The sequence below is a fragment of the Scyliorhinus torazame genome, chromosome 5 (assembly GCF_047496885.1).
Source record: "Scyliorhinus torazame isolate Kashiwa2021f chromosome 5, sScyTor2.1, whole genome shotgun sequence".
In the NCBI taxonomy this organism is placed as follows: domain Eukaryota; kingdom Metazoa; phylum Chordata; class Chondrichthyes; order Carcharhiniformes; family Scyliorhinidae; genus Scyliorhinus; species Scyliorhinus torazame.
Window position 1 is genome coordinate 202,856,180 of NC_092711.1, and position 13,062 is coordinate 202,869,241.

At 49.8% G+C, this 13,062-nt stretch overlaps 1 protein-coding gene across 1 annotated transcript in view; it reads left to right on the forward strand.

Annotated features, from left to right (window-relative positions):
* The window catches only part of LOC140420898 (interferon-inducible GTPase 5-like), a 48,881-nt gene extending 36,457 nt beyond the window's left edge, over positions 1-12,424 (forward strand). Inside the window, exon 4 of the mRNA XM_072505025.1 lies at positions 9,366-12,424. Coding sequence (XP_072361126.1) covers positions 9,408-10,559 — 1,152 coding nt within the window. The 5' untranslated portion in view covers positions 9,366-9,407 and the 3' untranslated portion in view covers positions 10,560-12,424. The remainder of the gene's footprint in view (positions 1-9,365) is intronic.
* Positions 12,425-13,062: the final 638 nt, after the last annotated feature.

Genomic DNA, 13,062 nt, shown 5'->3' on the forward strand with positions numbered 1-13,062 from the left:
GTTTCCCATTTCCGCTGGGAGCACTGAATAAGCCCACATCATCCTATGGAAATGAGCCATCTTTCCACACATATCACTCATGCTGAATTTCCAACTCCCAGGCACGTGATTCACTGGAGTTGGGGATCAGCTGTTAGCCCTTGACAAGCGAGTGCAGCATTTAAATGCCCCCTGCAGCACTGAGCCTCATTTCAGCCAAGAAGAAGCTTGGACGAAGATCGGCACCATGCTTCCTTGATCAGATATTGGGAAGATGTTGGATGCAGTGGGGGAGAGGAGGGCCAACCTACTCCCCAGGGTTGGCAGAAGACTTCCATCCCATGTGATGCATGAAGCCTGGGATGAGGTGGCAGAGGATGTAAGTGCTGGCAGCATCGCGAGGAAGACCGGCCTCCAATGCCGCAAGAAGATAAATGACCTCTTTCGAGTTCCCAGAGTGAGTGCCCACCTGTCAGCCCCGGCATCACTGCCACCCCTAAACTCTGACACTCTACCTTAACCCCACAACACCCAATGCACCAGCATCTCCCTCAGATTCTGGCAGTCACCAGCTCATCTGAATCCTCCCCTCCTGACAGCACTGCATCTCCTGGGCAGTGGGCATAATAAGGTGACACAGGAGTGGTCAACCTCCACATGAAAGGTCCTGAGGGCACCATTCTGAGACAACCTGGTGTGACAGAACTACTCTCTTCTCCCAACCGCCCCCCCACCCCCCTGGATGCCTGCCCCCTATTTACTGCGGCCCAGAAGAAATTTCCCCCATTGCATACCCAGAAATGAGCTGGGAGATCAGTGAACTGTCATCAGAAAGACATGAGTTAGACTTCCTCAGATTGGGAGGAGCACCACAGCTTTCCTCACAGTGAGTCAACATCACCCTCCTGCTTTTAGAAGAGAGTTGCTGACACTGCCAACCCAGGCTCATCACCCTGGTGTGATGTAAAGTGACCCTTGGAATGTGTAGGCAGAGCACTAGTATCAGGGGGAGGAAACAGGATCGGGGCTATGGCATCAAGGGTTGCACCCATTTAACGGTCTCGGCACCAGATTTTCCATGCCTCTATGATTCTCCGGTCCTCTCAGCCGGGATTCACGTGGGCATAGATTGTTGGAGGTATATGTCAGTGAGGTAGGTGCCTCCATGTTCATTGAAGGGCCCCCCTCCCCCACAATGCAAATCCTGCCCACTCAATCCCCACCCCCTCCACCAGATCCCTGTCACCAGAGACTCCCCACCACCAGAAACTCCCAACAGACCCCGACCACCAGAGACTCATAGCAGTCACACTTCTATCCCCACAATAACAGACGCCCACTGTAACAGAGACCCCCCCAAATAAATCCGTCCCCTTGCATGGAAGCTAAAGAGCTGTCCAGACAGAAACAGTGAAAAATAATCACTGCTTTAAAACTCACCTGTCCCTTACGGCTGTTGCCTCAGAGAGAGGATGCAGCAACTTTAGCTTCATAGAAAGTAAAAACCACTTCACAAGGGTGTTAACCCCCTCAGATCCTTTGATCTACAAGGCTTCTATTCACTTCAAAGAGAAATAGCTTTTTAAAAAAAAACATTTTATTAAGGCATTTATGATTTTATAATAACAAAGTAAAAAAACAAATGTAAATATAATTCAGTACATAACTCCCCCCCCCCCCCCCCCCCCCCCCCACCCAACAGCCAACAACCATACCCAGTCAACCTGGCTTATACACACAATTCCCCAGTCCCTCCATCTCCTCTCGCTGATCCTGCCTGAACTAAACTAAACTAAACTAACTCCCCTACCCCGCCCCCATTCCCTAACCCCACCCCTTCCGATCCTATCTGCTGACTTTAGTTTTCCCCAAAGAAGCCGATAAACGGTTGCCACCTCCGAACAAACCCTAACATTGATCCTCTCAGGACGAACTTAATTTTCCCAAGCCTGAGAAACCCAGCCATGTCGCTAACCCATACCCCCAATTTCGGGGGCTCCAAGTCCCTCCAGGGTAACAGGATCTGTCTCCGGGCTACCAAGGAGGCAAAGGCCAAAACGTCAGCCTCTTTCGCCCCCTGGACTCCTGGGTCTTCTGACACTCTAAAAATCACCACCTCTGGACTCGGGGCCACCCTTGTTTTTAGCACTGTGGACATGACATCAGCAAATCCGTGCCAGAATCCCCTGAGCTTCGGACATGCCCAAAACATGTGGACATGGTTTGTGGGCCCTCCCGCACACCTCGCACACCTGTCCTCTACCCCAAAAAACCTGCTCATCCGGGCCACCGTCATGTGTGCCCGATGAACCATCTTGAATTGTATCAGGCTGAGCCTGGCACATGATGAGGACGTGTTGAATTGCTCAGAGCATCCTCCCACAGACCTGCCTCTAGCTCCTTACCCAGCTCATCTTCCCAGTTGCGCTTTACCTCCCCGATCTGGGTTCCCTCCCACTCCATGAATTCTTTGTAAATATCCAAGACCTACCCTTCCCCCACTCCCCTTTTTGGAACTACTTTGTCCTGTATCCCCTGGCACGGTAGAAGCGGAAAGGTCAAAAATTGCCTTCGTACAAAGTCCCTCACCTGAAGATAGCAGAAACCATTCCCGCCCGGCAATTAAAACTCCCCCTCCAAATCCTCCAAACAAGGAAAACTCCCATCGATAAACAAATCCCCCAGCCTCTCAATCCCTGCTCTATGCCACTTCCGAAACCCTCCATCCAACCTCCCCGGCACTAAACGGTAATTACCACAAATTGGAGCCCATACCGAGGCTCCCTCCACTCCCATATGCTTCCGCCACTGCCCCCAGACTCTCAGATCTGCCACCACCACCGGGCTTGTGGAGTACCGAGTTGGCGAGAACGGCAGAGGTACCGTTACCAGTGCTCCTAAACTTGTGCCCCTACAAGACGCCGCCTCCACCCACTCCACACTGACCCCTCCCCCACTACCCACTTCCTGATCATGGCTATATTTGCCAGCCAGTAGTAATTCCTAAAGTTTGATAAGGCCAACCCCCCTCCTCGGCTCCGCTCCAACAGCACTTTTCTTACTCGCTGGGTTTTACCCACCCAGACAAACCCAGAAAGCACCGCATTAACCCACTTCAAAAAGGCCTTTGGGATAAAAATAGGGAGACACTGGAAGACAAACATAAATCTCGGCAGAACCGACATCTTTACGGTCTGCACCCTCCCCACAGTGATAGCGGGAACATGTCCCACCTCCGAAAGTCCTCCTTCATTTGCTCAACTAACCGGACCAGATTTAATTCATGTAACTGCTCCCACCCCCGTGCAACCTGAATTCCCAAGTATTAAAAACTCCCTCCAACCACTTTAAACGGCAGCTCCCCCGGCCACCTCTCCTGCCCCCTCACCTGGATCACAAAAATCTCTCCCTTACCCATATTCAAGTTATACCCCGAGAACTGGCCAAATTCCCCCAAGATCTGCATAATCTCTCCCATCTCCCCTAACAGGTCATAAATATACAAGAGTAGGCCATCTGCATACAATGATACCCTGTGTTTCACCCCCCACACTGGACTAGCCCCTTCCAGTCCTTTGACGCTCTCAGCGCCATCGGCAATGGCCCTATAGCCAAGGCAAATAACAGTGAGGAGAGTGGACATCTCTGCCTCGTCCCCGGCTAAGTTTAAAATATTCCGAGCTCACTCGGTTCGTCCGCACACTCGTCACCAGTGCAGCAACTGGACCCAGTCTACAAAACCCCGACCAAACCCAAACTGCCCCAGGTCCTCCCACAAATACTTCCACTCCACCCGGTCGAAGGCCTTCTCGACGTCCACAGCAACCACCACCTCCACCTCCTTCCCCTCGGAGAGCATCATGGTGACATTCAAGAGCCTTCTATCGTTGGCCGTCAGCTGCCTTCCTGTGACAAATCCCGTCTGGTCCTCCCCTATCACCCCCAGAAAACAGTCCTCTATTCTCATGGCCAAATCTTGTCCAGCAATCAGGCATCTCCCTAGCCTCATTAAATGCAATCACCAGCAGCGGGCCCAACATCCCAGAAAACGTCTTGTAAAATTCCACTGGGTATCCTTCCGGCCCCGGGCCTTGCCTGACTGAAAGGCCTTCAATCCCTCAACTACTTCCACAATCCCAATCAGGGCTCCTGGCCCTCCACCAACCCTTCCTCCACCTTCGGAAACTCCAAACCCTCCACGAATTGCCTCATCCCCTCTATCCCAGCTGGGGGCTCCGACTCATACAGCCGACTGTAAAATACCTTGAACACCCCGTTCACCCCTCTGGGTCCAAGACCATGTTCCCCCCTCTATCCTTCACTCTTCCTATCTCCCTGGCCGCCTCCCGTTTCCTGAGCTGCTATGCTAACATCCCACTGCCCTTCTCCCCATATTCACACACTGCCCATCTCGCCTTCCTCAGCTGCCCCACCACCTTCCCCCTTCCCTGATGGACCAAACTCCATCTGCAGCTTCTGCCGTAACTTCAACAGCCCCGCCTCCGGGTCTTCCGAGTACCTTCTGTTCACCAGAGTATCTCCCTAACCAGCCGATCCATCTCTGCCCGCTCCACCTTTTCCCTGTGAGCCCGCACCGAAATCAGTACCCCCTAACCACTGCCTTCAGTGCCTCCCATACCGTTGCTGCCAGAACCTCCCCTGTGTCATTTATCTCCACATAATTCTGGATGGCCTCCCTCACCGCCCGCACACCACCTCATCCTCTAACAGCCCGGCATCTCATCTCCAATGTGGGCACTGATCCCCCCCCCCCCCCCCCCCCTCCTTGCTCACCCGTAAATCCACCCAGTGTGGGGCATGGTCCAACATACAATCGGCAAATACACAACATCGACCACCCCCACCAGGAAAGCCCTGTCCAAAACGGAAAAATCGATCCGGAAGTACACTTTGTGAACATGGGAGAGAAACGAAAACTCCTTCGATCTTGGCCGTCCAAACCTCCATGGATCTACCCCTCCCATCTGCTCCATAAACCTTTTTAGTTCCATCGCCGCAACTGGCACCCTCCCTGATCTCGAACTTGACCGTTCCAACTTCGGATCTATAACCGTATTAAAGCACCCCCCCCCCCATGATCAGCCTATGCGAGTCCAGGTCCGGGATCTTCTCTAACACCCACCTCATAAACTCCGTGTCGTTCCAATTTGGTGCATAGTTATTCATCAATACCACCGGCATCCCCTCCAACTTCCCATTTACCATAACGTACCTCCCCCCTGAGCCCGCCACTATGCTCCCTACCACAAATTGAACAGAATCACCACCAACCTAGTTTTAGAGTGTAGCCCCACCCAACCCACCCCTTCCTCAGCCTAGTCTGATCCACCACCCTCAGGTGTGTCTCCTGTAGCATTGCCACGTCCGCCTTTAAGCTCTCCAAATGCGCAAACATGCAAGCCCTCTTGACCGGCCCATTCAACCCTCTCACCTGATCTCCATGTGATCAGCCCCATGTGGGCACCCCCCCCCCCCCCCACCTGCCGATCAACCATAACTCTTCTTAGGCCAGCCTTCAGCCCGCGTCCCACGCCTCTTCAGGTCCGCCCTCGGGCGCCCACCGTCATCGACCCCCAGTCTGTCTCCAAGCACCAGCCCCACTCCTGTCAGAAGATCAATGCCCCCTCCCACCCCCATAACAAAATAACAATCCCAACCCCCCTCAACAAGATTATCATCTGCTCGCCCCCCGCACTGCGCTTCCGTGAGCAAGTCCGCCCAGCTAGCTTGGTAGCCCCCGCCCATGGTGCTAAACAAGCTACCCCCCACTGATCTCCCTCCCCTCCGCTCGAACATACATATGCAAACATTACTGTCCCCAGTAAAATCAAAGAAGAAAATTCCACCCACTATCCCCCATTAAGAACAAATGTAACCTGCAAACAATACGGAGCAACGGTCCCAAACTTACTACAAAACAATACATACAAAACCAGAAGAAAAAAAGAGAAATTTAGCAGCAGATCAAAAACACATCTACTCGCCCCCAAGTTCAATGTCCTCCATCAGCTGCCAGTTCCCTGTTTTTTATAAAGTTCATCGCCTCATCTGGTGATCCGATGTAAAGTTCCTGGCCCTCATAAGTGACCCACAGACATGCTGGGTACAGCACACCAAACCACCCCTGTCTTAAAGAGGGCCGATTTCACCCTGTTAAAACTCGCCCTTCATTTGGCCAGTTCCGCACCCAAGTCCTGGTAGATACGCAGATTGTTGCCTTCCCAGAAACAGCTCCCCGTCTGCCTGGCCCACCTCAAGATCTGTTCCTTGTCCAGGAACCGGTGCATTCGTAACACCATCGTCCTCGGTGGCTCATTCCTCAGCGGCTTCTTCATAAGCGTCCTGTGCGTCTTCTCCACCTCCAAAGGCCAAGCAAACGCACCTTCGCCCAGCAGCTTCTCGAACATACGTGCCACATATGCACCTGTGTCCGATCCCTCGCTGCCCTCCGGCAGGCCAACAATCATCAGGTTCTGCCTTTGCGATCTGTTCTCCAAAACCGCCACTTTCTCTTGCAGCCTCTTCTGATCGTCCTTCATCAGCCCTATCTCCATCGCCATCGCGGCTAGCTGGTCCTCGTGCTCAGGCACCACCTCTTCCACCTTCTGGATCACCTGGCCCTGGGATTCCAGTCTCTGTTCCACACAATCAATCCTTGTCATAAATGGGTCCAGGTATTCCATTCTTTGCTGAGCGAATTTCTCCTGAAGAAAGACCACCAGCTGCTCCATTGACCACTGGGCTGGCAGTTCTGGTCCCTGACCCTCCACCATATTCTCCTGTGCTGCAGACTCCAATCCCGTCTTCGACCAATGTTCTCTCCTTTTCAGACCACTTCTGGTCCATGAATTCATACACTGGTGGGAAATCCTTCTCCTCTACTTCACCAGTTTTCTGTTTTGACAATCAAATGCACCGTACATCAGGGAAAAAGGTCCAAAAAAATCCACCACGAGTGGGATCTACCAAATATATGACCACTCACTCCATGGCCACCACCAGAACCAGAGAAATAGCTTTTACTAGGCTATAATTGACAGCTTCCTGGCAGCCAGACGTCAGGATTGTTTCATTTCATTTCTATTCACGCTTTAATGTACCTCAAGTATCCTGGGTTGAACCTGATCGCCATTTATAAACATTTCGGAGTTAAGTCCCTCTTTTTCTCAACAGAAAGCACTTAACTGCTTTTCATGTGGCCATCAGCTGTCAATCATAGCTGGATGTTTATCAACAATATAGTTAGTTTCTTTCCCTTCTTCTTCTGCCTCTTCCCCCTGAGCCATACTTGAATGATGAGCCTGGGATATAGCTGGTTTATCAATGATGATGGAAGGTTGATAGGAGGCTCAAGGCATGTGAGAGGGCACAGGTGCTCTCAGAGGTGAAGAAGGATGCTGGGTAGATGATCAGGCTTGAACAACATGTTGCCTTCTTCCTGGCAAGTAGCCACTCTCCAAGAGCAGGATGGTCACTGAAAGACCTGATACTTTAAGGAAGAATTGCAGCAAATGGGGACCAGATCTCCCAGAGGATCAGAGGCCCCCAGCTGCATGCCCTTTGGACATGGTGGTGTCCTGGTACTGCTGGTGCCACCTGGGCAGACTGGCAGTGCCAGCCTGGCATTCTGGCAGTGGCACCTGGGTTCCAGCCTGGCACTGTCAAGGTGTGTATGTGGCATTGTCAGCTGGCATGGGGGCACTGCCAGGGTGACAGGTTGGCACTGTCAATTTGGCATTTTGTGCACATGCACGACAGGGCCAGGGGTGCCCTGTGTGGGTCGGGGGAGGGGTGGGTGGGGGGATGGGTAGGGAACCTCCCATAGTGAGTTTGTCCTGGGGAGGTCGGGGATCGGTTCGGGGGCCACAGACCTCAGGACGGCATTAAAAATGACGTCCCAATCTCTCACTATACTGCCGCATTCTGGCGAGTGGAGCCCCCCAGTGTACAAAACGGGAGTATGTGCAGCCTCGGCGTTGAATAGCCATGTGTTTCTCGACGCTGCAACGCTGGGAAACACGCAGCTAAACGAGCTCGCTTTGGGACGTTGTTCCTATTTAGTTGAATCGAGTCGTATAGTTTTCTCTCCTAAATTCTGTCCCAAACTCAGTTTATTTATGCTGAAACCCTCTAAGTTTTTTTTCCATTTATTGAGTGTCCAATTATTTTCTTTCCAATTAAGGGGCAATTTAGCTTGGCCAATCCACCTAACATGCGCATCTTGAGGTTGTGGAGGTGGAACCCACCAGACACGGGGAGAATGTGCAAACTCTACACAGTGACCCAGAGCCGGGATCGAACCGGGGTCCTCAGAGCCGTAGTCCCAGGGCTAACAACGGCTACCGGGCCGCACCAAAGTTTTTGTTATTTCTAAACCTGACACCCAATGTTCTTCTGACCTCCACCTTCCATGGACTTAAAATCATCCAAAGACCTGCTGCCTGTAAGCTAACTCACACTAAGTCCTGTTAACTAATCCTGTGCTCGATGATCTACAAAAATACAAAATCATCCATTTCCCGTTCCGTTCTACTCCTTTGACATGAGTTTGCTCCTTTCCTCTTCTATTTATTGCCATCATTTTCTCAAGCTCAATATCAATCCATTATTTCCTTTCCTTCTGTCCTTCCCTGATTTTCCAGTATCATGAGGCAGGATCTATATCTCACAATTAACTTTGGGTTCTGTCTACTGGAACATGATCCCTAATTGAGTTTTTTATTTTCCGTGTGTACATTAACCTCTCAAGAATTCCTGTCTACATTCTCTACTTATGTCACCACAGCCTGCACATGTTGTCACCCATTTTCAGATACGGCGGGATTCTCCAGCCACATCCACCGAATCCCGCTCAAGGTGAATGGAGTTCTCCATTGTACGCGGCTCATCCGTGGCATTCTTGCAGCAGGCGGGGTGGGAGAATCTATTTTCCATCCTCTGACATGACAACACTGCTAATCTATTTACTCCTCCAGGACAGTGAGAGTAATTGTTACCCGATTGAGAAAAACAGCATCAAATAAGCACACTGTCCTTTATGATTCCAATCTCCATCAGTATAAATCCACAATGTAGGTGCACATTCTGTTTCAATCCAAAATGAACATAAGTTACTCAAACGTCAGGAGTATCTTTACAACACATGTCCTAGAAGCATTGAGAACAGGAATAAAGTATGATGATAGAGAGATCATTAATTTTACAGAGTGACAACCCCATTTGTTTTTCCGCTCAATTAATCTTCAAGTAGCTATGAGTGAATTGTTCTGTTTGAAATCAATAAATACTGATTATAGTGTTCCTTGAATCTTTAAGTAAGGGCACAATGGGAAATGATACACTATGAAATATTCATTCTCTTTCAGAGATCACTCAATCTTCAATATCAATATTCTTCACTTGAAGAGATGAATGAATTCAAGGCCATTTGTGAAAAGGATGGGCTGGGGGCTGCTGTGTCTCTGGTGCAGGAGAAGGTAAAGGAGCTGCACAATACAGAGCTGCAAATCGCAGTGACAGGGGAGTCAGGCGCAGGGAAATCCAGCTTTATCAATGCTATGAGAGGACTCCAGAGCACTGATAAGGGAGCAGCTAAATCTGGTACCACAGAAACCACAATGGAACCAGCTTCATACTCACATCCCAACCTGCCAAGTGTTTGCTTCTGGGACTTGCCAGGACTAGGGACTTCGAACTTCCAAACAGATATGTACCTGCAGAGAATGAACTTTAATAAGTATGATTTCTTCATCATTATCTCAGACTGTCGCTTCAGAGAAAATGATGTAAAACTGGCCAAAGAGATTAAACGGCTGGGGAAGAAATTCTACTTTGTTCGAACTAAAATTGATAATGATCTCCGATCTCTTAAACTGGAAGGTAGAAAGTTTAACACATGTGAAGAACTGGACAAGATCAGGAATTACTGTGTCAGCAACTTGGAAAAGGCAGGGATTCCAACATCTGCTATTTTCCTGATATCAAACTTTAAAATTAATAAGTTTGATTTTCCAGCATTAAAGGAAGCCCTCGAAAGTGATCTTGATGACATAAAAAAACATGTTTTCTTGCTGTCGCTTCAAAACACATCAGTGGAGATTATAGAGAAGAAACGAAATGAGCTAAAGAAACAAATCTGGATGTGGGCCATAATTTCCGGAGCAGTGGGAGCGGTGCCAGCTCCTGGCCTGTCATTTGCTTGTGATCTTGGAATACTGGCTAAAACAATCATCGATTTCCGTAAACATATGGGTCTAGATGATGCCTCTCTTCAAAGACTAGCTAACACAACAGGGAAACATATGGAAAATCTGAAAGACGTGGCGAAAACTCCCTTGTTGGGTGAAATAAGCAAGGAATTTGTGAAAACAGCATTGCTGAGTTCCAGATATGCTGCCGTTTCAGCAGCTGAAATAGCTCTCGATTGGATACCAGTCATTGGTAGCATCTTTGGAGCAGTATCATCTTTTGCTGTGACCTACAAATTTCTGAATGATGCACTGGATGATCTTACAGAGAACGCAAAGGGAGTAGCGAAAGCTGCATTTGGGACTGATTAAAATGGTCAGCACTAAAACATCGGAACACTGAGCACAGATAAATCATCATAAATTCAAGAAAGAAACATACTATTGTGTTGATTTGACATCTACCACATCCTGAGGACAATGCTAATTAGCCTACAACAAATGAATGACATTTGAAGTATCCTGTTGTAATGTAGGTGAATAGTGCACTATTTTTGTACAGCAAAAGTGCTTCGAAAGGTTAGTCATGGCACGAATCAACTCCAGCCTCCCGGATTGCCTTGATCCACGACAGTTCGCCAACCGCTGCAACAGGTCCACGACAGACGCCATCTCCATGGCCCTGCACTCTACCCTGGAACACCTAGATAACAAAGACACCTATGTCGGATTCCTATTTATCGACGACAGCTCAGCCTTCAACACCATCATTCCTACGAAACTCATCTCCAAAATCCGTGGCCTTGGCATCGGCTCCTCCCTCTGCGACTGGATCCTGAACTTTCTAACCCACAGGCAACAATCAGTAAAGATCGGCAACAACACCTCCTCCACGATCATCCTCAACACCGGTGCCCCACAAGGCTGTGTCTTCAGCCCCCTACTATACTTCTTATACACCTATGACTGTGTGGCCAAATTCCCCTTCAACTCGATTTTCAAATTTGCTGATGACACCACCGTAGTGGGTCGGATTTCAACGAGACAGAGTATAGGAATGAGATAGAGAATCTGGTGAACTGGTGCGACAACAATAATCTCTCCCTCAATGTCAACAAAACAAAGGAGATTGTCATCGACTTCAGGAAGCATAATGGAGAACATGTCCCTGTCTACATCAATGGGAACAAAGTAGAAATGGTCGAAAGCTTCAAGTTTTTAGGTATACAGATCACCAACAGCCTGTCCTGGTCCCCCCATGCTGACACTATAGTTAAGAAAGGCCACCAATGACTACTTTCTCAGAAAACTAAGGAAATTTGGCATGTCAGCTACGACCCTCACCAACTTCAGATGCACCGTAGACAGCACTCTTTCTGGTTGTATCACAGCTTGGTGTGGAGCCTGCTCTACCCAAGACCGCAGGAAACTATAAAAGGCCGTGAATTTAGCCCAGTCGATCACGCAAATCAGCCTCCCATCCATTGACTCTATCTATAATTCCCACAACCTCAGAAAGGCAGCCAGCATAATTAAGGACCCCACGCACATGCTCTCTTCCGCCTTCTCTCGTCAGGAAAAGATACCAAAGTTTGAGGTCACGTACCAACCGACTCAAGAACAGCTTCTTCCCTACTGCCATCAGACTTCTGAATGGACCTACCTCGTATTAAGTTGATCTTTTCTCTACACCTTGCTATAACTGTAACATTATATTCTGCAGTCTCTCCTTCCTTCCCTATGAACGATATGCATTGTTTGTACAGCATGCAAGAAACAATACTTTTCACTGTATACTAATACATGTGACAATAATAAATCAAATTAATTCAAATCAAGGTCCCAAAAACAATGGTGCAGTGGTTAGCACTGGGACTACGGCGCTGAGGACCCGGGTTCGAAACCTGGCCCTGGGTCACTGTCTGTGTGGAGTTTGCACATTCGCCCCGTGTCTGCGTGGATTTCACCCCACAACCCAAAGATGTGCAGGTTAGGTGGATTAGCCATATCTTTTTATTTAAACAGTAAAAAATATATACAAGGCCAAACGGTAAAAACACTAATTTTGTGTTGGAGAAATAGGGTACCCTCCCCTCAGTACCAACGTACAGGGAGGGAGGGTGGGATACTCTGATCATTAAAACAGCTCACAACACAGTTGTACCAAAAAAATGGTATAAGCGCTAAACTTTGCGCTGGAGAGACCGGATACCCTCGCCTCTGTACCAACAGAAGGGAAAGGAAGGAGGGGGGGGGGGGGGGTGGGGAAGAGCGGAAAGGAGGGTAGTGGGAGGGACAGAGTCGGGGTGTTGGCGGAGGGGGGTTGCCCAATAGAACACTGCCTGAACTATCTACGGAGGCAGAAAAACAAAAGAACCTTCAATTATGATGTGCCAGATTCCGTTAGTCCCCCCAGAGGGTGTGAGGGGCGACACAGTGTCAGGCACGAGTGAGCCCTGCACCCCACTGCAGAGAGCCTCATGTGCACCCTCCGCTCCCGAGACTGGGCGGCTGACAGCCTTCGGACAGTCACTCTCCAGCCCTAAATGCTCCACCACACTGAATGCGGCGGGCGACACGGGCCCACCAACCAACCCAGTGCCTGCCTTGATCACGCCACCGGGATCATCGACAGGCAGGATCTGCTCAGGCTCCTCCCGGGGTCCCGGGCCAGTGGGAGGCGGTGGTGCCGATGCCTGCTCAACCCCGCCGCCTGGTCACCGGAAGGCTCCGAATATAACTCTGGAAACAGCTCCGGAATGGTGGTGCCCGAAGACAGCGGTTGCGACAGAGGGAACTTTAGAAGCAGGGGGTTATCGCTGACCCCCTCCCCAGAGAAATTTAACAAATCCGGGATGCTAAATTGTACTGGGTG